We start from the raw sequence: 25,311 nt of genomic DNA on the forward strand, positions 1-25,311 counted from the left end.
ATATCTGAATGACCATCCTAAGACTGAGACTTTCTTCTGACAATTTCTTCTTTACAACAGATGACTGAAAGCTTTTTTATCAAGTTGAAGACAACAGCTGAAAATCTCCAAAATGGGAGGTAATTTTTCATCACCTCAAAAATCTCTTTTCAGTTCAAATCATTCCACTAGATCATTTTTTCCTCCAACCATGATCTGATAATCTATTCCCAAAACATACATGATACCTAAAGAAACCACAAATTCAAATCTGTGGAAACACTCTCTGGAAGCTTCATTTGGGTTTTAAAGGAGTGATTTAAGTAAAATGTGAACAACAACAGGGAATAGCAATCTTTTCCCACAAACTAGACAATATCCTAATATACGCTTTTCAACACTTTGTAGCACAGTACTGGAAACATCTGAATCCCTTTAGATCCCAGTGCAGTGTCACCCTGGGATGGGAGAGCTGGCTCCAGCAGATGGAGCTCCAGAAAGGCGATGAAGAGCCAGCACCGAGTGCTCCAGCAGCTTCAGTAACACAGACCTTCGGGACAAGCTGCCCAACCTGGCAAAATTCACCCAGCTCCTTCCTGCTTCTAAACATTTTCACACACACTGTTCCCCACATTCAGAACTTCCTGAAGAACAATATAACTGCAGTTCCCCAGCCTGCTGCTATTGTCAGTACAAACACAGCACCTGGAGGTCATTTAATGATATAATTTAACAACATTATTACAAACACACAGCCCACCTTTCCAGCCTGGAGTTTCAAAATATTTTTAAAGTTGCTGGGCCATCTTTTAAAGAATTATCAAGACGGAAAATAGCACAGAATCATAGAATGGTCATGGCTGGAAAGGACCTTGTTATCTCATTCTGAACCCATGCTGTGGCAGACACATCTTCCTCTACACAAAGTTCTTCAGAACCCCATCCAACCCAGTTCTTCCAGGTAGGGGTCATATATTTGAATACTAATAGGTCATTTTTGATCATTAGCAAGTCTAGCACTCTGGATTTTTAAATCCCACAGGGCTTTGATGCTTAAAATGCCACTAGACCACCTCCTTCGGTCTCTAAAATAACTCTAACATTAAGATCAATGCTGCCAAAAAACAGCACTATTGTACATCTTATATAATCTAAAGTTCAGGAAATGTTTTTTTTCCATCATGATTTCTTCAGCAGAAACAAAGTCTCAGGTAAATATTGGCTTCTTTTCAACTTTAAGATAAAGGGAAAGTGTGCAGCCAGAGAGAGCACACCACTGCTCCAAACTTGATGAAGAACCATGAACAGAGCCATTGCCACTCTTCTAAGCAACAGTTTGCTGACCTCTCCAACAACTCCACTCTCAGAAGCTTCTACTCCTGCATAGATTATAAAGCAGATTATTATAAATGTCTTGTGTCAAATACAGAACCCACAAGCCGACCTTTAACGCAGCCACGTCTAAAATTTAACACGCCGTCATCATGGAGGAAGAATGCTATTTGCAGACTGATTCAGCTTTTGAAGAAACAATTCTCTCTCACACACACAATGGAAGTTTATGTATTTTAGGGGCAGTGGGAGTGCACACCTGGAATGGGGAAAGTTATCCACCTGTAGCTCGTTCTTGAGGGTGAGCAAGAAGGTATTGAGTTACAGAGTAATGAACGCCAGCGTTTCGCTGTCAAGGTGTGTTGCAAGCTGTACAAACAGGAGTTCAAGCAAAAGGACCTGGTCTTCCACACTCTTCAGCAACCCTTTGAAGCCCAAAAGCAATTTTCATATAACTACTGAAGGGCTGCTGCGCAGGTATGTAATTAGCCCAAGCTAATGCTCTCGTCTAAGAAAAAAGAAAACCCCCTCAAAGTGCAAGAACCAGTTTGTGCCCGCGCAGAGGCTGCTGTGCTGGGGTGGCTCAGCCGGCACAGATGGGCACAGCCCCAGCCCACAGCTGGGTCAGGCCGGTGGCCAGAGCGGTCCGCAGGGTGGCCCGGTCCCGGTCTGGGCGGTCCCGGCCTGGGCAGTCCCTGCCCACGGGCCGCAGGCGGCTCCGGCCCCAGCCCGGGGGCCCGAACCGCCCTCAGCGGCTGCAGCGCCCGGCTCGCCCCGAGCCCCGCCGCCCTCACACCGTCCCGCGGCCGGACCCTCCGCTCCGGCCGGCGCCGCCACCGCCGCTCCCGGCCCCTCCTCCCACCCGGGACGGAGCATCCCCAGAGCCCGGCGGAGGCGGCGCTGCCCCCGGCGACCCCCGGCCCGGCCCCCCGGCCCGCCCCAGCCGCGTACCGGGCGCCGGCGCTGCCGGCCGGGCGGGCGTCCATGGAGGCGTCGCGACGGGCAAGGCTGAGGGGAGGGCGGCGAGTAGGGCTGAGGGCAGCGCAGGAGGGCGGCGGGCAGGGCGGGCAGGGCTGGCGCTGCTGCTGCTGCTGCTCCCCGGCGGCCGCCGCAGCCGCCTCGCATGGTGTGTGCGGAGCGGCGGCAGCCGGAGCCTCGGCGCATGTTCGGGCAGGGCCGGGCCGGGCCGGGCCGAGGGGCCGCCCCCGCAGGTGAGCAGCTGCGGCAACGCCCGCCCTCCGCCGGGGGAGGGGATGGCAATGGAATGGAATGGGATGGGATGAGATGGAATGGAATGGGATGATGCCTCGGGGTTTCTGTCCCACCGCAGCGCTCGGGCGGGACCCGGGCGTGTCGCTCCGCACCGGCTCCGGGAACCGCTGAGAGGAGCGCGGGCATCGCTTCTGTGTGCTGGAATTAGAGTCACTAATTACTCTCCAGAAAAAAACATGAGGAAAGCACAATTCGTACTTCGCCAAGTTTTCAATTAGCTGCACTCTGCACCTGCTGCCAAGGCAGGGCTTGCCAGGGTGCAGCCGTCTACCCCCAGCACAGGGGTCAGCGAGTTGTACCACAGGAGTAACACCCCACAGGGCTCACACCTCAGAGGGACCAGGTTATGACCAAATCACATAAATAAATAATTAGATCTAAATAAAGAAATTCTTTAATGTGTTCATTTACATAAAATTCACAAACAAAATAAATATTTTAAATTTTAACTTGCCTCTTCCATTAGAGAAGACCAAACCCATTGAAATTGCAAACAGAAAATGCCATACTGAAAAAAAAAATAATTATTTTGGCTATTATTTGTACTATAATCATAACGATCACGCAGCTCCAGGGTTACGGGGATAACAGCTCAGAAGAGATTAACAAAAGAAAGGAGCCTGTGGAAGGAAATGAACAAGGCAAAGGAAGGCAAAGGTATACATGGCCGAGGGAGTGGCAGGACAAACAGAAGGACTGGGTTGACATAAAGAAACAATGGGCACATTAACGGGAACAGTGGGTGTATAAGGTTAAAAAAAGAAAGAATTTATTAGCTGCACACCGACAATGTGGCTCGTGATGTGAGGAACAAGGGGTGGGTGGCAGGACGGGCTCACGCTCCAGTGCTCGCGGAGCAGCTGCTCCCAGGGAAGAGCCAGACATCCAGTCATTGAAGGATGATTCCCTCTTCTGACACCAGCCAAGAAGTCATGATTGTCTCCACTAAATCAAACATTTTAGCTCAGTGAGGGATAGCATAAGGAGTTGTGACAAGCACCTTCCCAGAGCTATTTTGGTACAAATGCAAGCCCATGTTTTCCAGCATAAAATACCTGTTTACATACATTCCATTTTCTGAATTGTGAGGCTCATACATTCCAGCTCACAGCATTCACAATGAAGCCAGATTTCCTGTGTAGTTCTACACCTCAGCCCATTGTCAGTAGCCAGTTATAGCTAACTTAAAGAACATTTTTATTAATAATCACCCCAGAATATACTCCAAATTGCTTTTTACAACTTTTAGAATTATATATTGTGGGGACAAAGTTGAAAAAGCTAAAAAAAGGACAAATTTGCTTCTCTGAGCATAGTATTGTATGTTTGAGAACAGTTATGGTTTTAGTATCTGACAGTAAAACAAAATATCCTGAGTTAAACAGATAGCATATTAAGGAAAATTATAGAATTTAAATATATGAGTTTAATATTCAACAAGTACTTTACCTGTAGTTTTCAGGATTCAGGATCAGTGGTTTGAACCTCAACTGAATTATTTATTCAGTAAAAGTTATTACTGAATGTGGGCCCAAAATAAGATTCACACTCCAAAATCCTCAGAACTGTTCGGGACTCAAGGACCCTAATTTTAAAAATAAGGAGGTATTAACAGATCTTCAGTAAGTATTAAAAAAATCTTACAAAGATTTTACCTAAAAACCCATTGAGTCTTTTAAAAATTTTTTTTTTTTGTATAAGTGACCACACCTGTTCATGTAGCACCTCAAGAGAGACTGCATTCTACGGGAAAAAAATCCTTAGGACCTTCTGGTTTTGAATACAAACATTTCAATGCTACATAGTCTCCACAGAATAAACAATTAGTCTGGCCACACAAGAAAATCAGTTTGTGTGGATCAGATGAGTCTGGCATGTGTAAACCTGAGACAGCTGACAATCTGCAGAGAGTGTTACAGGCTCTCTCGCTGGAATAGACCTCTGAAGCCAAAAGTAAGAATTTCTCCCAGTATTACCAACAAATTAAACCCTCAAGTATCTTGTTTAAAAAAGCACTTCTGTTAAATTCTTAATTTATTTCCAGCTATTTGTATAGTCCTGTATAGAACTGCAACTGTCTGCTTATACCAACAGAGAAAACACCTCATAACATCGCTCCTATCTACAGGATACTAAAGTAAAATGGGATAAAATTCCTTTTACCCTGCACAAGGTTGTCTTTCCAGATCAGAGCAGTTATGTAATAACTATGAGACCTGTTATCACTTACAGAACAGGAAATGGCTTAGCATTAAGTGGTTTGTCCATACTCACTTATTAAATCAGCAAGAGATAACTAGAAACAACATCCTGACCTCTTGAACACACATCCAAACAATGCAGCATTTTCCCCCTCTATCAGCAGATCACCTGCTCTAAAAACTAATGCCCTTTGTTTTTGGTAAAAATCAAAGGTGCAGGCAGCTCCAGATGTCTCCATTTTAGCACCACAGGAATTCTGAAATATTCTGAGCAAGGAATGGGAACACAGCTGGTGTTATTTATGTATGTCTTACTATTCATGGTTCTTAAAGAACTTGTGGATGAAAATTACTTGTTTCAGGATATTACTGACTGATGGCTTGTCAGCTGACGAATTACAAGTTCCTTCCCACGTTTTCTGGAATAACATTATGCTGTCTTCCCTCCCTTTCTCTTTACTTCTGTGCCTTTCCTAATTTAAGCCTTAGAGGTCCCTGCAAACAACTCTGCAGAGAATTCAAGAGTTCAGTAACACTCATATGGGCAACTAAATTGCACTCTACCTTCCACAAAAGATCAAAAAAGATTTTTCATTAGGGAAAATCACTGTTCTCTTCCTTCTTATAAGAAAATATGGATGCATCTGAAAGCTAGTCTTCATTTTCACTCTAGTTCACAAAGGAATTAAATTCAAGATCATTCACTGACATGATACAGAATTCCATAACAAGAAAACATAGGATTTTAGTTGCCAATATTTTGAACAAATACGTTACTTTCCGAATCTTACCCTCCATTATCTAAATCCAGTATCATCTAAATTACCATTCTGTCAGATCTGCAAAAACAAAAACATGAGGTTGCACATCCATGCACACAATGACTTTGAAGATTCAGGCTAAAGCACAACTAAAACACTCCAATACTGAGGTCATAAATTTGCTAAATATTCAAATTCTGAAACAGCCAATTTAAACTTAAGTACGTAAATGAAACTGTTGAAAAGTTACTGGGGAAATAACACAAGGCAACACAATTCTGCCACTGGATTCTATTTCTGTGAAGGTGAGCCATGGCAGGTATGTCAGGTGGCAAAGGCCACAGACCAGTTGGGACACCTCACACTGCATTACATTCACACAATGCTTTACATCTCACAGCATCCTCTTGAAAAAACAGGCAAACAGTTCACATTTATGTACTTAAACTTTATTTCTTCATAATTACAGGCTATTGTTAGAATTTTTAAACAAAAGGGAAGTCTATAAATAGAGGCTAATCCCACCTGAACAAGTTGTTTAAAAAAAAAACCAAACAAACAGTTAAAACTTCATAAAGTAATGCCATTTAGCTCACAGCAGTGGTTTGTTGGTAGTCTGAGTAAAAGTCCTATAGTCAGAGTCAGTAACATGAAATGTAACATCAAATGACTCAAAACTTTAAATTCCATAAAGGAAAGCAGGAATATATATATAATATATACATATAATATTGTGTTGGTCCACTGAGTATACATTTTTAACAAAAGATAAGACACTATGTAATCCAGTTAAGCATATGATCTGCAAGATTAGTGTACACTCATTACAAAGATGTATAAGATAAGTTATAATTATTTAATACTTGCAAAATTTTAAGTTACTTTTCTTTTGAGCAGGTGTTTAAATGCTCATCTCCCAGTGCAAAAGAAAAAACCATCCCAGTCAGGTTACTAATCTTTTCCTGAAAAATTGAAAACCTTCAAACTCATGCAACAGCAGCATTGACAGATAATGGGAAGAGCTTAAATATACTGAAGCATGGCTGAGTTCTCCCCCTTTGCCCCAGTGCAGTGTATTGAAACACTTCAATTTCCTCAAAAGAAATACCACAGGTTAAAAGTGCAAGAAGAAAACCCTTCTAGATGTTTATGCTGTTGCCATTCATTTTTCTTAGATAGGGCAAAAGATTATTCTTTTTGGAATTATTTTAATGAAACTGATTTTCCAAATAGAATTCACTCAAAATGAACAATAAGTTATTTTCATTAAGTTATTTTCATTAACATTCTATCAATCCTACTCTGACTCAGTGACCATTCAGAAATCATTCAGTTTAAGGTGCAACTATCAGTTGGCATTCAATAAATTACATATACAGAAAACAACTGTGGTTAAAAAAAAAATAGAAATCAGACTACCTGTTTTTTCTTTCTATTCTCAATCCTATTTCAAATGGAACTCATTAACTTGCCAGTTCAGCTGCATATTTCACAGGCAAAAGTGGCTCAAATAGCAGTGGGGTCTCACAATTTGACAGTCACCTTAGCCAACAGCAAATGCACATGAATGTTCAGCTTAATTGCTTTATAAAACAAAATAACAGGTCTGTCTTAAAACCTATGATCATGCAGGAAAATCAATAAAGGTTTCAGAAAGACATACTCTTTCTGACGGAGACTCCATGAAGATCATGTTAAATCCAACATAAAATCTTCAGCGAGGAGAAAAAGAATCTATATGCATACATATAAAATAAAGCACTCCACAACTCTGGCATTACTAAAACCCGTTCAGAAGGATAAAAGGTTTCCAGTGACTAACTGCTTGATGGGAGACAGTCAGCCATGACAGAATAATTGCTGTGTTCACTTTATGCTCAATTACCAACTGCTGATAGATTACAGTCAAACCCCAATCTCTGTATCTGCATTTTAAACTGATTTGCTTTCAGCTGGGAAAAGTACTTTGCTCTCCTGAAAACTTGAGAGAAATTGACTGCTAAACTTAACAATTATTCAAACAATAACCAAAAGGATTGAATTTAGCAGAAACATTCACATCACTTCCAGAAATTTAAAACCTTTTATAGTTTCTTGTATATATGCATTTTCTGATTAACATTTAAATAGGTTAGGTACTCAGGAAAAGGGACAAAACAGTTTACGTCAGATAAAATCTTATTCTAAACTTCATGCTTCTGATATTTCAGATTTACTGAGTGCAATAGCCAGTTCCAAGTCTTCTTGCTCTTGCTGTTTTAGTCTTGCCAATCTTTCTTTTTCTTCTCTCTCACTTTCTCTCTTAGCCCATTCAATCATGTCTTCCTCAGTAGAATACTGCATGTTTAAATGACAAAATAAAACAGATTAATAATACAGTGATAATTATTACTGTCCAAACACTCAGTTTAAGGGACAATTAGTTTTTCAATAATTGTACATATTCTAGTCTTCAAATATTACTTGTTTTGTAGTTGTAATAGACTAAATTGGCTTAGTCTAAGGTTCAACTACTAAGAAGTGCACCAAAGCCATCAAACTGATGTATTTTAATGAAATATGCCATGTTTAAATTTCAGTATTAAGTATATTCAAATAAGTATATTCAGTTTGTTCAAAAACATTACTGAGCAGAAAGTGCTATAATTTAAATACAGTTTTATTTTGGATAAATACCAGTCTATGCAAGAAAAACTTTGAATAAATCAGGAGAACATTTTGCAAAGCACACTCCTATTCACACTCTAGGCCATCCTGATTTATCCTGCTTTCATTAGGGATAACTTTTCCAGGTGAAAATGACTGCAAAAATTTAGCTGTAGACTGACTGTTTCTGAATGTGTAGATGAAAAATATTGCTGCCAAGAATCAAATATAATAAGGGTAACTGCAGGGTTAGAAGGCTGGTAGTAATACAGAGAAAGGTCAGCATGATATGAGAGGGGGAAAAAAAAGAACAGATTATTTCCATGTATATTGATGAGAACCGATTGTGAACTAAATACCTCTGGTACAATGATTATAAATCAGAGACAGCTAAGGGTATTATCTTAAATAAAATACAAAAGGTTATGCTAAAGTTTCTTCCTAGCAAACATGCAGAAAAATTAAGAGGTAAGTGAAGCTCCTGTCCTCATGGATGTCTCAGCATTAACTGAAAGGGTAAGAGACTCCAGGTCTCTGCTTTGAGCTGCTTCTTTGGGAAATAAAAGCAGAAACATCTAAATTGAATCCACAGTGCACTCAGTATTTTCAGTAATTGCAGCTGGAAAAGAATTTCCTTCATGAAGATAATAAATATTTTTGCCACTCCTCCAAACCAGCTTCTCGGTCCCCCTAACTACTACCATGGATGGATAATCACATTTTAGAAGTTACCATGCTCCAAGACACACCAATCAGTGCAGGTCTACTTTGAGAGCCTGACAATCCTTAGCTTACTTCAATCAAGCATGTAGTTTATTAGGCCTGAACAGAAAAGGAGCACTATGGTCAAGATACTGTAAATGCAAACTGCATTTAACAGGTATCAGGCTTGAAAGTGAGGTGGTGCCTTTCAAAACTTCTATTTGCAAAAGCTCAAAAGAAAAAGATAATATATAGGCATGCACAAACCTTTAGATTTGCTTCTACTGCTTGGACACCACGACTTCTATGAAATGAATTCTGGTTATAAAGAGACACTTACTATTTTACTTCATTGTGCATAAGTCTGGAATTTACTAACCATTCAAAACTCATCAAAATATTTCATTAACATACACTGTTATGAGGCTGTTTATCAGTTTTCAGTACATTAAAATTATGACCAAACAGTTCAATGACAGTTAAATTGAAATCATATTTTGGTTTATTTTTAATTGTGTAGTTAACAGTGTGCTTGTTATAGATTTAAATTTATAAATTTATATCTGCTGCACACACTGATAAAATGGATAATCCTTAGAATACAGATATTTTTAAAATTCTCTCCTTTAAAAGCTAGGAGGCCTACATGAAAAAAAGGCATAAAACCAATGCAATTTAAACATTAACTACAACATTTCGCAGCATTTTCTTTTAGGACAGCCTCAGCTGTAAACTAAATGTAAACATTGTTTTAACAGTGCAATATCCCTTTCGTACATGGGATATGTTTTAATAATTTAAATTGGACTGAAGACTTCAGTGTGAACATTTCAAAGCTGCCGTTATACTGAAACAAATGTAAAAAGTGTTTACTCACAGTACTGAAGTTTGCAAAATTGTTGGGGTCAGCCTCTTTACTGATGCTGGTGGGAGCAAATGGATCACAGAATAGATCTGCTTCTTGTTCTTTGGGAATGTCTGGGGTGGGGAAAGGCTGAAATGGATCGCTCGACTTAAAGGAATCTGAAGAGTCTATTTGATTGATAGGTCTTTTCCCTTAGATTAAAATGAATTTAAAATGAATTTAAGATAGCAAGTAATAACATGCCAAAACTAGTAAAAAAAAACCATTCAAAAACTACTTGGAATGCAACCTCTTCCCACAAACTAGTGGAGCTGTAGTTTCAGAGGAAGGGTTGCCAATTTGAAAAATGAGGTTACAGCCCACACTTTCTGAAAGGGTAATCAGGTAAAAAGGAACACATGTATGTTAATGAGTCAGGAATACCGTTGTGTATTAATTAACTATTTTGGAAAGAGAATTTCTAACAGTTTTGAGCACCTATTCTGTCGGCACAGTATTGTTTTCTGGTTATCAACTGTCTTTGATCATTCTAGCAAGGCTGTTTTATTATTTCTTTGGATCAAGTTAACACAATTTTATTCAGAGATCAGAAATCCATTACATTTATAAGTTTTCAAAACACCATGTCCTCTCCCTATGCTAAGACCAGGAATTTCTGCAGTTTAAAACAAGGAGTATGATAACAAGCAATCACAAGCTGAGCTGTTTTGCTAATTCTTGCCTAAGTAGCTGCAAATAAACAGAATCAGGGACAAACCCCCACTTATTTTGTTGGGTTTTTTTCAGCTAAACCCCAGTCAACTTTCAACACTGTTGAGGACATTAACCAAAGACTTCCAAGAATAGCTGAGCTCAATTTCATCCCACCACTCCCTCTGTATGTTACTGTTTACACAGGAGGTTTCAGGGCAATTTCTAGAATTCTACTACCAGGTTCTGCAAGTGGTTCCATAATTGCAGTGGTTGTATTTTAAAACTTACTTCTGTTTCCATTTCAGATTAAAACTACAGAATTGAACAAAGGTGCTTATTATTTCACATATCACTATTGAAAATTAGTCTAAAATTGCTTCATAAGAGCAAAAGAGATTCTCATCTGGCAGTGATTTAAAGATTTGGAGAACATCCCCTGGGAAACATATGATTTACTTAGACACTTCCCAGGTAACCCTGCCATCTCTCTCACTGATGATGTTCTATCCATGTATCACTGATGATATTGTGCTGCCCCATCCCTGGAAGTGTTCAAGACCAGATTAGATGGGACTTTGAGCAACCTGCTCTAGTGAAAGGTGTCCCTGCCTGTGGCAGGGGCTTGAAACGGAATGATCTTTAAGGTCCCTTTTAACCCAAAACATTCTGTGATTCTACAGTTCTGTTACTTGTAAATAATGCCTGCCTGTTTCCTGAAAAATGTGGGAGAAGCATCTCCAAATGACAATCAAGGAATTTAATTTCTGCATGAGAAGGGTTAATAATTGTAAGAATATGAAATACATAATCACCAAATTTTCCCCAAAATCAAGAAATGGGGGTAGAGAGGCAACAGAATTCAGAGGGAACAGCCCTTCTACACACTTTCCAGCAGAGAAAAGAATTAAAAGAAAGATTTTTTGGTATTTCTTTGAAAAAGCATTCCATTGTTTCAAATCAGACCAAGGAAGTCACTACAAATAATTACATTTAAGTACCTCAAATTTTATTTCCATTAGGAAAATAATTAATTGGGAATGGTTATCATGATAACCACATTTTTAACTGTGCATATCAAAACCACCCATTTTTTTCTGATCATCTGTTGCTAAGGATGCTGCTGTTCTACCCCTAGAAGCCTGCCTTCCAAAAGTGCATCACATCACAGCCACTCCCATACAATCAAGTGAGAAATCCTTTTTATGTTTAAATAAGGACCAACATCAAACATTCAAATTATCATCACTTGCCATGTCAGCTGTTTTGCTGTTATTTACAAGGGAAATTTTTACTTGCAAGGCATTAACATGAACCAGATCTCACACCAACAATAGAAACTAAACAGCTGAGTTGAAACTTCATATGAGCACTCCTGTATCTACTGTGTTCCCCTTCTTTTGAGGAAAGGATGAATATACATTTAAGTTTCATGCTACAGTTTCTCAAAGCACCTTAAGACTCATCCATATAGTGTAACAGTGAAACAAATGATGCAGTAGAGTTTTTAAAGACAATGAAACAGAAGACAGAAATTTTTAAAGGAATACTAGAAATACATCCTGTGTTTGCAAAAACAAATTGAGAGAAATATATCTGATGTCTGCAAAAACAAATTGAGAGTGAGGAGTCTGTTGTAATATGGTCTTGTTGCAACTACAAGAAGATGTTGTTATGCATGATAATCATGGCCTTTTTTGATAAGCAGAGAGGATTGTGGAACATCCCAGAAACTCCTCTATCACTGATGAGAAAACAGCCCAGGGAACTTGGGTTTATTATTGTTACTGCTACAAACCTCTGGCAAGGCCACCTAGAAATAGTTAACCTGAAAACCTAAGGCAGTTCTTTAGCCCTATTTAATTAATTTTGCATTAAACCTGTGTTTGCAATGTATAAAGCACACTAAATTCTCACTTTAAGCATAATTTAGTTTAAGATTCACAGTGTAGCACAGTAGTAACCATTTAATTTGCAGCTATGCTGTGTTCTTGCACACATTTGTAACAAGTCTTTTTTCCTGTTTTCTAAATCCTTTGTCTCTTCAAACTTGGATCCCAAACACCATGCAAAACTTAACTCAGAGGAAACGACCAAGAGATCAGGAATGGACTTGTTTCACATCTTGCTCGTTCATTTTAAATTCAGACAATTTACACTCCCCTCATAATTCCTGTCCCTCTGCCAACATGAAGCAGCTGATTGTTACCACATCTCAGTGTCAGCTCTTACCGGGCGGTGGTGGGCAGGGCCTGGTGGGAGTTCCTGTCTTAGGGGGCAGTGCAGGAGGAACATCCTCATTTTTAGCTGGTGGTTCCTCAAATAAGTTTTTAGTTATGGTGACACTGCTGACCGAGCCTGATGTGGAAGAGCTAAAAGGATCCGCATTGTTGGCCTTCAACAAAGAAAACAGCAACACACACATTTTCAGTGCAGTGCTACCAGACATTCTCTTCAATAACAGAGTATTAAATCAGAACTGAAAATTTACACTAAGACTCAAGAAAAGATTTCTGTTTGTTTTTATACATATCCACACACTCCAGAAGATTGAACAGGAAGAAAAATCAAGAATGGCTACTGTGCACAGCACTATAAAGTTGAAAGCAGTTAAACATGCAAAAGTTAATACTCTTGCTGCTAAACTCAGCAAATTAAAAAATAAATAAACAAAATACAATATCACTGAAAATAGAGAGAAAATACTTATCAGGCTGAAAAAATGACATAGCATTATTCACAGAATTGCAGGATAATTTTCTATCAAGACCTCTTTTTCAAGCAAGTCAGCCGTTACAAATGTTTAGTAGTGGTAAAACTGCAATGAAACTGAGTAAGCTTTGTCTTGTCATTGCAGTTTCATGCATTTTCTGTGAGTAGCAGCAGTTCCATATTACCTTCGAAAGAGTGCTGAAGTCAGCAAAGCCACCTTCAAAGGATTCACTTCCAAACAGGGAGGTAAAGGGATCTGCAGCTAAAAACACACAAATCAGGCAAAGAATAAGATTAAAAGTTAAATATGAAAGACTTAAAAAAAAATTTCCCACCATTATTACTAAATAGTAATAATATGCTGTCAATTCCCACTATTATTACTAAATAGCAACTATTACATATTTTGCAACATAAACTAATTCAAGTGAAGTATTTCATGAGGTGAGCACTTGAAGTTATTAAGTAGCTTTTTCAAAAACTCTAAGTCTCAACTTCCAATTAAGAATAATAAATCTCCTAAACAGGAAGTATTTCAATAGAAATACTGGTATGTTTTCCTACATAAAAAAAAAGTTAAATTCCACTGAAAGTATCAAATAACCACACTACTGGAAATGTTCTACTGAGATACATGTATGTATACACACAGAGGTGTTTTTTTTTGTGTGCATACACCCATAAATATACATATACAGACATATATATATATTTATGGATATATATATATATATATATGTACACAAACTAGAGCTCTTTTCTGACTGCAGTCCCACTCGTGGAATCAAGCACCTGAACTTCATATCATCCCAGTCTAATTTAACAGTACCTTTTCACTCTCATCTGCCTAAAATACATGCAAACTACTACTGTACTGTATAGCAGAAAGGGCCATACTCACTTCTGCACCTCTAAAAAGCACCATTTTTTCCCTACAATTAAAATGAACAGGTTTACAATACAAAATCTCACATGGATTCCTGTTTTGTATTATCACTTCTCAGTGCAGTTTAGGAAAATAAGCCTAAGCCTTTAGCCTTCCCTAAAACATCTTTAGCCCTCAGACAAGAGAGGGGCACAGAAGGAGCAAACTCGAGCAGCAAACAATCTCGATGAAGAAGTTACTCTATTCCACATCTACTCTTGTGGTGCAGAGCTATCCTGATGTTATTTAGAAAGTAACATGAAATCTCTGAAAACAACCCTAATGGGAAGCAGTACAAAACATCCAAATAATCAAAACACTGAGATCAGGATACTGTCCCAGTTTTAGTAAAGCAGTTTTTGTAGAATCAGTTTTCAGTGATACACACTACAGACAGAGTCAATTTTGGTTTATGAAATTCTCCCCTGAAAACAGGCACCTTATGTCATACTTCATAGGAAAATTCAGAAAACATGGGAAATCCCTGTAACACTCTGTTGCAAATTCAGTTAAGACTAGAAACAGAAGCAAGTAAAAGCAACAATAAAACCCAAGAAGCTTGATATGTACAATCTACTTTTACCTAGATCATTTGATGTAGTAACAGTGGTTCCACCAGGAGCAAAAGGGTCATTCTTCTTTGATATCTCTGTCTAAAATAAAAAATTCCTTTGGAGGGAAATTTGTTTTTCAGCTTAAAAGATTCTTCAATCTAATAATACAGTCACCATTTATTTTAGTTTAGAAGTTTTAAGATAACACATTCTGGAAATAGCTTTTATCAGCATCAGTAAACAAGTCTGTTAATAGAAACTCTTCCTCTCTGTTTTGATTAATACTTTGAAAGGATGGAAAAAAGGTACAATATGTGCATTATACTTGGTAACAGCTAATGCAACAGTCAAAAATAGCTACCACTCATTTTGGCCTCAGATTTCTACAACCAGAAGATCTTCATGAAGATCTAAGATTTCAGCACTCCAGAGATGTGTGGTAAAGCATTTAGGATGAATGCATAACTTTAGTCCTGAAGTACAGATCTCAAGAATCCACTGCTAATCCCACACCACAGCTCTGACCTCCCTTTTTCTTTCTCCCTTTGGACTATAATAACACCAAATATTGGTTACATTAGAACATCAAGCGTTTGAAATGGATAGTGTACCAAGTATTATAGATTGTAGAAATCTAATTTTTAAGGTTGGAGGTGTAGGCTGTGGTGTGTAACATGACCTTGAGATCTGCACAAGGTGCACACCATGGGGAAGGGCAGGACCACCACTGCTAGGGGCAGTTATTTCTCACTCTTGGCTGCTGTGGGTGTGCCTCAGGCACACTCTACAGCCACTTAACTTCCTTCTTAATCCACATGTATCTGAGTTTTATATATGTCTATGGAGATTTTATGCATACACAAAGCTGGAAGTGAGGCATGACCAGAAACAGCACTGAAAAGGAAAGGAGATGGCGAAAGAATGGAGACGAAGTTAGTGGCATGAAGAATTTCAGCTGCTTAAATTGTTTATCTATCAGCTTTAAATATTACATTTTCAGCAAGTTCTAGCCTGCACCAGAGAGAGTTTTATGCCCAACTCTATCTTATTAAAGGCTCAAGACTACTCAGTAACTGCTCATTTATAATGCAAGCTAAAAGTTAGACTGAAGTACACTTGAAAGAGGTACATTCAGAAGGCAACTCCACATGATAAGAGACCTTTGCTGATTCTTATTAAAAACAATCAAACCACACCAAAACCTAAACATACACCTATAGAACAATCTGACTTTTCTGAGGGGAAACCCCATACACCACATCAGATTTCAGATAAAATACAGCTCATAGTTCTTGATCCTATAGTGTGTGGAGGCAAAAATCAAGCACCTGAACACAACCTGGTGAGGCTGATCCTCGGTTTCTTTCCATTCATTACATTCCACCAACTAATAGAGTTGTTGGAGAGCTGTAGAGTTTAAGTCATTGTTAATAACGACAAAGGTGAAGTCATTACTGTTAAATGCTCTTAGCTGTGGAGCTAAGATGAAGATCCACAATGAAATACTTTAAAAACGTTTTTATTTTTACTTCTATTTCATCTGTGACTATTTCTAGAAAATAGGACACAAAAAGACAAGATGGAGCTGGAGGGATCAGAGGTAACCTTTATATGATTTCTGAATACAAATTTTTTAAAGCATGTCTAAATGTACAAAATAGGTTATTTTGTCCAAATCACATAGAGAAAGCAGTAAAAGGTGTGACACCAAACTTACTGTGGTATTACTACTGTTGTCTGCAGAACTAAATGGATCAGTGCCAGCAGTCACAAAAGGGTCGGTGGAGGATTGTTTGAAGAAAGAGTCAGCTGCAAAAGGGTCTGAGCCTTTGAAGGGATCACCACCAAAGGGATCTAAAAAGTAAACATCTCCCTAATATATCTGCTTGCTTTACTTAGCTGATAGCTTAAAAACTAAACAATGAATCACTTTTTCATACTGCCACAAAGTGACACATTTAAGACCAAGGACCTTTGAAGTATGAAATTTACCTGTGAATAATTTGTATTCTGTGATTCAAAATATCAGACAAGCCAACGTTTTCTGCACATCATGAAAACAGCAGTTCCAGAACCATCTCAGCATACAGGTTCTTTAACCAAGTCCCCAGAAATTAAGCATTTTACAGAACCTAATGTTTCTAAGATCTCTCCTTCCCGCCTCTCCTGCACTCCCCAAGTCCCCAGTGTTTCTTACTGGCACTTGGTTCTCAACCCTATTTTACTATTGCTTTCCCACTGGTTATCTGGCATTTTTGCCACAACTCTACTCAGGACCAAGCAAACAATGCAATGGCATTGCCTATATAGTCCACCTAAGTTCCCACCTTTTCAATACTTGATTCTAAAGGAAGTTGGTATGTTAAGAGCCTTTAAAAGAGCACAGTCCTACTACTTTGCAAATAAAACAGGCAGCAAGTGTTTGGGGCCTTCTGTTCATCACCTTCACATCTTTAAATCCCAGCTAAGGAACTTGCAACAAGAGCAAAACTCACTGGCAATGGACTTCTCTGAAAAGCTTTAACACAAGTGGCCAGGTGCTAATGTCACATACATCCTATCACGACTTTTTGTGGCATTTCCACCTACTTTTTTCCTCTGAAAGTGGTGACAATTTTCCCCACTAACAATAACCATTTAGAAAAACAAACACATTACATGTTAGAAAGTTACTTACCAATTTTCCCAAAAGGGTCATCTTTGAAGGGATCATCTGCTCAAAAGAAAAGCAAATATTCATTAATCAGCTTATCACCATCACGAAACACACAAAAAGCAGCCATCTCCAAGCTGCATTTCCGTTGGCTGTTGTCCACAAACACCCACACTATGCAGTATTACTACTGCATTAATCCAGGCCAGCTACTGAGATGAGTCCCAGTTTTGCTTAATTGTCACAGACACTGTGGATGGTAGCTCCTAAATGCTCACTTCAGTACTGGATGCATGATCCCAACTAATTTCTACTTTTTCATGTACATCTAAGAGACAGAATATCTGTCTCTTAGCTGTGGGTATCTACCCCTGAATATACTGAGTGCACAAAGTCCAAAAGTTTGGTTCTTAACAGACAGACTTTTCTCTTCTGAAAGAAAGGCCTTGTCATGTGCTGCAAAACCACTTCAATATAAACAAAAATTAAACGGTATCTACACAGAAACATTCAAGCTGTTTTAAATTAGTTTAATTTATTCATTAAAAGCATTCAATCTTCACTGACATTCTTTCAGAAGCCAAGTGATCTGAAACAAATTTATCTTATTTTCCTTTCAAAGCAATACAAGCTAAATTGATCAGACCATGTTGATATGAAAGCATGTAAAATCATATTTATGTGGTTGAAAACATCTGCTTCAGCAGTTAATTCAAATTAACTCCCCTTCCCCAATTGGTTCCATATAGGCAGATCATCCCTCCCATAAAAAATAAGAGCAGAGCAACATCATTCGTCAGTGGCAAGTTCTTAAAATAAAGCCCAGCACTTCCACAAGACTAACAGATGGTGCAGTTCCACACTACCTTGTTCTGAGAGCCAAACTCACCAGAAGTAGGCCACAGCCATTCATTTTGAGCCACCCACAGCCTCCCCACTGCACAGCCCAGAGAACCCTCCACTGACCTGTTTGTGGATCAGGGCTTTCAATCAGATTAGTGACAACACACGTATCAAAAGCCTGCCCACACCTTTACAGCCAAAATGCCACCAGGGCACAGGCAAGGAGGGGATGGGATGAGAAGTCCTCAGGAAGAGCAGTGAGGGAAAGGAGCAGCTTTCAGAGCTCATTAGGAAGTCCAGATCAAGGAAGGAGAAACACCCTGAAACTCTCATTTCTAACACTTCTATTTCTGTAACACTATTGGCTCCATGCTCCTGTCACTCACACATTTTCAGATTTATTCTATAAAGAGCAGTCTCAAGGTGAAGATGAGTCTGATGCATTCACACAAGACCTGTTTCTCCAAATCTGCACATAGAGAGAAATGTTTACTTACTGCCAACAAAAGGGTCAGACTGGAAGAACTCTAAGCTGGCTTCAGAAACTAGATCAGGCAACGGATGAGATTCAGCATCAAATGGATCTTCCTGGGCAATGCAGATGGAGAGAAACGTATTAAATTTTTAAGACTTGCAAGGATGGAAAACACTTATGTCATCTCCTGTTACCATTCAGTGGTTTCTTAAAGCTTGAAGCAAAGAGACAGCTGGAATTCTATATAATTCATCAATGGAGATACAAAATACTTTTCAACAACCTGCCTGCTACACGAGATGAAATGTTTTCAAGACATCACACTAAATAAAACCAGTAGGAAGTGACAATTATTTCCTCTATTGTTGTATGACCATCATGCAAGCCTGAAACAGCTTAACCGGGGTTTTTTTAAACCTACTTTTTCCTCCCCCAAACCTCAACAAACTCACTTTTTTGGTAACAGATGCAGCTGGGGTCTCTTTCTCTTCTCCAACAGAGACTGCTGTTTCAGGACTATTCCTTATCTGTACAAGGATAAAAGCAATTCACCACAAATAAGTAAATACAAGACTGCACAATAAAATTTTAAGTTATAAATAGCATCACAGAATATACTAAAGCATACTTCAAGAGGTACATACTTTAGTGTTCCATAAACCCTGTAAAAGTTTTAAAAAAATAAATCAATCATGAATCTACTGAGACATAAGGAGGAACATTTAAAGCAAGACAGTTTTAGATTTTCTGTACTTTTCCTTATTCTGCTCTCGTTGCACCAAATGGAGACAGCTGCTCTCCTTTAGTGTTAATTCTGCTATTCAATTTATGGTATTTTGCTTTCGAAATAAGTACAGAAAAAAATGTTACTGCTACTTTCCAGGCAAGCTAAAATTACCTCCTTTTCTGCTTATGAACTTTGAGATATGTGGAAACACAGTCCCTCAGAAAAACACCCTGAAATTTCAGTTGTTCAAGTGTTTAAAAACATAATCAATCTTGGTACATTCTTAACTTATTCCAACTTCACAGCTGCAATGCATCGTGATCAAGCAGGCAAAACATTACTCACTGGAGACACACTGTTTGTTTGTTCCTCTTCTGCTATACTTTCCCTCTCAGCATTCTCATTAAGGTTTGCAGTTTCACTGCTGCTGTTGCTAAGACTAGAATGATCCACAGTTCCATTAACAAGTGTACTATGGGCCTGAGAGTGCCAATTCAATTGGTTATTTTCCAGTTCTTTCAGCTCAAGAAGCTTTGTCTGCACCTGTAAATAGAAATAAATGTATTAGCATCAGTATGCCAGCACATGGAAGCCAGTAAATGGCAATCCCCTCCTAAATATAAGGTGGGTGATATATGTCTAAAAATCCTATTTTCAAAAGCAAATACAGTAAAAACCTGTTCTGTCAATCAAAGGGTGAAATTTGTGAGATAAGCAGAAATCTTATTTAGCAGAAGTGGAGAGAGGTTGAAGGACACACCTTTTGCCAAGGAAGAAGACTGTGTCACTGGCAACACCAAGACTTGTTGCTATTCAAACCCATCAGAAAAGTTGCAAAGGTTTCAGGGTTCTTTTGTTTGTTTACTTTTGCTGAGGAGTTTTGGTTAGGCTTTGTTTTTTCTTATTTTTCTTTTGGATTGGGGATTGTGTGTGTGTGGTTTGGGTTTTTTCCCTAGATTATGTATTTGCAATTTCTTTAAACTCGAAATTAAAAAGGCTGCTTTATCAGAATTCTCATCTTCCAAGAAGGAACAGTACAATTTCATTATCATCTCCCACATGACTTCTGAAGTCTACAAATGCCAAGTACATCTTTCTAAGCAGACACATTCGTATGTTATTAGTTCAGCAATATGCTTCATGCAGTTCCTTAGAGCAAACATTTACAACCAACCAGCCAGTTATGAAGGAATTACTGGATCTGGCAGGTTATGCAAAAGAATAAACCTAGTCCAGATATTCAGGTGCCTAAATCCCACTGAACTCTGCTAGGTCAGTTACCTAATAGAGTTATTGGGGTGTCAGCAAAGACACCACCAGGTGTCTTTCAAGTTAACTGACCTCAGACCAGCCATTAGATAATCTTGCCTAAAGCACCAAAGCACCTACTGTTCCTTATTTAGGAGTCAAGAGCAATAAAATCAGGAGTAGTGTTATAAAACCTAGTAAAAAAAATGTCTGTAGTACAGTCAAGCATAACCACTTATATTATCAGTCGCAAGTCTGTTCATGGCAAGCACGTCTTGCCACATAAAAACACTGAAGTGGTACAATCTCTCCACCTGTGATGAAATTATGAAAAAATCCATTTGTTTACTTCTCAGTTTCTAAACTAAAAGCAATTATTTTAAAATTCTGAATGTTTTAAGACTTGTTAGCAAGTTACAGATGTGAATTGTGTGAAATGACCTGAAGTCAGCCATTTCTAGGGTTCAAAGGTAGGCTTTGCCTTTTGTTTTCAACTTGGTATCAGCATGAGTGGCTAATACATAACACAGCTGGCAACAGGGAAGGAGAGCCATGAGGAAACGGTGTGCAAGCTCATGCATCATGGAAGTAAAAACAAATCACTGATTACAGACAGAAACTGAAAGTGTTCATGCAACAGCAGCCACTTCAAAGCATGGGGTTCTCTGCCTCTCAGTGTCTAATTCAACCCAATTTCTTCTTCCATCTACCTCCCTTTCCCCCTTCAACAATGTGTTAAGTAAATACTATCAGTAATTTTATACCATCTTCAAATCAATTAAAGAATAGTGATAGCATGTCCCAGACCATGGAAGATGAAAACTTAAATAACTACTGGACATACAGAATTTAAGTCTGCATTAGCCATTTTTCATCCATTATATTACAACAAATTATTTATGGAGTGAAATAAATTAATCCATTTAATTAATAAACTTGGAGAAAGACCAGTAAGTAACTTGAGTGACTTAAGTCAGCCTCTAAATATCCTAACAACTACTAGCACAGAACACATGTGTAAGTAACTAAAGACATGAACAAACAGTGAAGAAAAAAGGAAACAACGCCTTCCCCTTAAGGCAAACCACACTAAAGGTTGCCAACTCAAAATATTTTTTGGGGGGGTGGGTCTTTCACACTGCCTTACTGAATTGATTTCCTGTTGTGAATCCTGCAGATGTTGCTGAAGAGGTCCCAGCTGTGCTTTCCCAGACTCTATGCATTGCTCAAGCTCTGCAGTTTCTTGCTGCAGGCGACTCAGCTCCTCTTGGGCTTTGGTCAGTTCATCTTCATACGCTGAAATCTTTGATTCCTGGTTTGTTATTTCAGCCTTCAGCATGGCAATCTAAAGCATGAACAGTATTTCAAGTAAAAAAAAAACAACCAAGACCCACACCCAAAAACCCAAATAACACATCCAAATACTATTATTTATGGGCAGAAAAAAAGTAAAAAATCTCATAGGTATTGCAGAGATAATAGATCATACCCAAATGAACACTCAATTCTCTACTGGTCTCAATAAAAACAGAGTCTTTTAGCTGTTCTTCTGACCAACACAGATATTTCTAGTATTGAAATGATAATTTCAGACCTTAAAGAAACACAATAGCCTTATGTTATAAAAAAATTACATAAGATTATATTTTTTCAACCACTAAGAAATCAGTCATAGTAATTAGTGGTTCTATCTACATTTATATAGTATCATAATTTTGATAACTGCTTTGTGTGCAAGTACATCTCAATATGTTTGTTGACACAGACACTAAATTAGGAACACTGAAGCAAGTGATGTATTTCCTATGCTCTGTTGGTCACAAAGCCTTGACACTCAGGCTATTTATTCATTAAAGCTTTTTTCTCCTGCCCAACAACTGTAACTCTGCAAGGCTGAGTTCTTCAAGACAAGGCATTTACTTTTCCCAAGGGCATTGGCCACCAGACCTTACCAAATGGGCCTCCTCTGCACACTTCTGCCTGATGTCATTAAGCTGTTCTTCCAACTTGGCCTTCTGCTCATCAAGATCATTAAGGGTTTCCTGTGCTTCCTGTTTCTGAGCTTGAAGCTTTTGCAGATTACTGCTCTCCCGCTTTACTTCATCCTGAAGATCCTGAAATAAAACACATCAACTTGACATTTGTTCCCTCTCCCCCAACCACTAAATTCCACAGTACAAGCTGCAGTGCTGACCCAGATTTCAAAGTATCAACAACTTATCTACCAGAAGCCCGCATGGATATCAGACAAGCAAGTACTCTCAGATTTTAATTCAATGACATAAAAATAATCAGGTTGGTTGCCTTTGCTTTTATTCAGTAAAACAAATCTCACTGAAGTATTGAGATCATAGACCAACACACAGTTGAACTGTTTTCCTCACAGAGCGTTCAGGTTTTAATTTTGAATTTTGAAGCTCTCTTTATTCAGGCTGCTGCAGTGTCTCTGTCCTGTGCTTTAGCACTGTGTTTTACTGAGTTTCTCATTAAGAACATGGACCTGCTGGAGTGAGTCCAGAGGAATCCATGAAGATGGTCAGAGGGCAGGAATACCTCTGCTATCAAGTCAAGCTGAGAGAGCTGGGGTTGTTCACCCTGGACAAGTGAAGGCTCCAGGGAGATCTTAAAGCCCCTTCTACAGACTAATAAGAGCTTGCAAGAAAGTTGGAAATGGAAGTTTTATCATGACATGGAATTACAGGACACAAGGGAGTGGCTTCACACTGACAGAGGGCAGATTTAGATGGGATATTAGTAAGAAATCCTTCGCTTTGAGGGTGGTGAGGCCACGGCACAGGTTACCCAGAGAAGCTGTGACTGCCCCATCCTTGGAAGTGTCCAAGGCCAGGCTGAATGAGGCTTGGAGCAACCTGGGATAGTGGAAGGTGTCCCTGCCCATGGCAGGGGACTGGAATGAGATGGGCTTTGAGGCCCCTTCCAAGCGAAAGCAGTATGAGATTTTGTGATAAAAGAAATCCTTTATTCTGCCCCTGCCCCTTTTAAAAACATATGGCCAAAAATAAGAACTGTTTTGGTGAAATGGTGAAAGACCATTAGACCAAATGCTCTGCCTCCTAGGGCATTTCTGCCCCCAGTTTTGCAAAAATCAGCCAAAAACTTATGTTGTCTGTACCAGTACAGGTAAAAAATGCACATTTCACACACGACAGTATGGAATCTTTTGATTTATGGAAGAACAGCAAGTATGTGTCTTGTGTCTTAAGTACGTTAAGTAGCATCTTAAAATAAGTAGCTCATTTTTGAGCAACAGGAATGGTTATACTTCAACAAGCTGCAGAGATAACACTGAAAAACATGTCAAAGAAAGAAATTAGGAAGAAGAAAGAATCATCAAAGTCAAGAGGAAGAGATATTACAGGAAGATCAAAAAGGATTAATACAAAAGGAAAAGTATTAGATAAAAAGAGAAGATTGCAGCCTTTCTGAGAAAAAGCAGCAATTTCAGGAAGAATCATCAACAACAGTAAGAAATGAACAGAGAACAAAATATATTAAGGAGGATAAGAAAACAAGCAAACATGAAATTCTGATTAGATCATACATTAGTATGCTGCTCTAAGCTACAGTCCTGCTCCCCTTTTCTAGGTGTGTTTTGTTTGGGTTCTTTTTGGTGAGGGAGACAGTTAATCCATGTGTTGTGTGCTAACACCTCCATATAATGAGGACAAAAAGCCAGATAGGAATAGAAAGGCATATGGTGCAGCAGTCAGATGCTGGGGAATTAGGTAACCTCAAGGCAACTGGAGGGCTACGCAAAGATACATCACAGATGCTTCTACGTTAAAAATCAACCACTACTAAAAATCAAAAACTATGCAAAAATATCTCCCCAACCAAAACACAAAACGCCCCCCATAAAAACCCTCCAAATTGAATTTGAATTTCAGTAGAAGTATATGTCAGTATACAGCAGTCAGACTAGGAAAAATACTGGTTATTTCTAACCCATGAGAGAAAAACCAGCACACACACAAAAAGCTCTTAGAGCAGCTACTGACTTGGATAATTGGGACACTCTTGATCCATTCATTTTCACATGGCTTTGAAAAGCAAGGATCAGCTGACGCTTAACACAAGCAGTGGAGGAAAAAAGTAACAGCTTAAAGAGACTTCAGCCTCCTTTTCCCTAAAGGAAGCAAGAATTCACATCCACATAAGCTAAATATAGACCACCTCCACTTTTGTCTGTCCTAGGCACAGCAGTAGAGAAGCACTGAAGAGAGCTAACTAAGCCTGATGGCTGCCAAAAGAGGAAAGAAGGAAAAAACCAAACCCAAAACCTGTGCTGGTTTTCGTTCACATATGCACCTAACCTCTCCAGAATTAAAATCTGGAGTAGATACAACACACAAAACTGGCTATAATATTCTAAGATACCTCTACATGAAGTAAACCAGACTCCAATTAATCTTCAAAGACCACCCTTCAGCAAAGAAGCAACATCTTAATGTTCAAGCACTGAATGAGGTTCTAAATGAAAACCACTAAGGTACTTGAGGTGTTACAAACTGGCATTCTGATGGTAAAAGTAATCCTTGTATTAGATTTATGATCATTGTAACTCTTTATGCCAATATAGTGTAGGCTAAGGAAAGGTTAGGAATCCATATTTCCATGGACAATGGATTTAATAGCTTGCCAGTCTGTCCAAGACAATTCATGTGCTAGAAAATGTTAAACCTGCAAAAGGACAGAAAAGTAAAAC

General features: G+C 38.8%; 2 protein-coding genes across 5 annotated transcripts in view; both read right to left on the reverse strand.

Moving 5' to 3' along the window:
* TTC39A (tetratricopeptide repeat domain 39A) overlaps positions 1 to 2,463 on the reverse strand; it is a 44,878-nt gene extending 42,415 nt beyond the window's left edge. Inside the window, exon 1 of the mRNA XM_058843253.1 lies at positions 2,263 to 2,463. Coding sequence (XP_058699236.1) covers positions 2,263 to 2,297 — 35 coding nt within the window. The 5' untranslated portion in view covers positions 2,298 to 2,463. The remainder of the gene's footprint in view (positions 1 to 2,262) is intronic.
* A 3,515-nt stretch (positions 2,464 to 5,978) lies between these two features.
* EPS15 (epidermal growth factor receptor pathway substrate 15) overlaps positions 5,979 to 25,311 on the reverse strand; it is a 65,740-nt gene continuing 46,407 nt past the window's right edge. For 2 of the 4 annotated variants that reach the window (XM_058842517.1, XM_058842518.1), the window contains 12 exons: positions 22,538 to 22,699; positions 21,733 to 21,930; positions 19,683 to 19,880; positions 19,063 to 19,137; positions 18,633 to 18,723; positions 17,317 to 17,352; positions 16,357 to 16,493; positions 14,669 to 14,738; positions 13,346 to 13,422; positions 12,681 to 12,843; positions 9,771 to 9,949; positions 5,979 to 7,882 (listed from right to left, as the gene is read on the reverse strand). In XM_058842517.1, the coding sequence (XP_058698500.1) occupies positions 7,736 to 7,882; positions 9,771 to 9,949; positions 12,681 to 12,843; positions 13,346 to 13,422; positions 14,669 to 14,738; positions 16,357 to 16,493; positions 17,317 to 17,352; positions 18,633 to 18,723; positions 19,063 to 19,137; positions 19,683 to 19,880; positions 21,733 to 21,930; positions 22,538 to 22,699 (1,533 nt within the window). In that variant the 3' untranslated portion in view covers positions 5,979 to 7,735. Of the gene's footprint in view, positions 7,883 to 9,160; positions 9,198 to 9,770; positions 9,950 to 12,680; positions 12,844 to 13,345; positions 13,423 to 14,668; positions 14,739 to 16,356; positions 16,494 to 17,316; positions 17,353 to 18,632; positions 18,724 to 19,062; positions 19,138 to 19,682; positions 19,881 to 21,732; positions 21,931 to 22,537; positions 22,700 to 25,311 lie in introns of all 4 variants that reach the window. The other 2 variants (XM_058842519.1, XM_058842520.1) reach the window with 2 other exon arrangements.

This window comes from Poecile atricapillus, chromosome 7 (genome assembly GCF_030490865.1).
Source record: "Poecile atricapillus isolate bPoeAtr1 chromosome 7, bPoeAtr1.hap1, whole genome shotgun sequence".
Lineage (NCBI taxonomy): Eukaryota > Metazoa > Chordata > Aves > Passeriformes > Paridae > Poecile > Poecile atricapillus.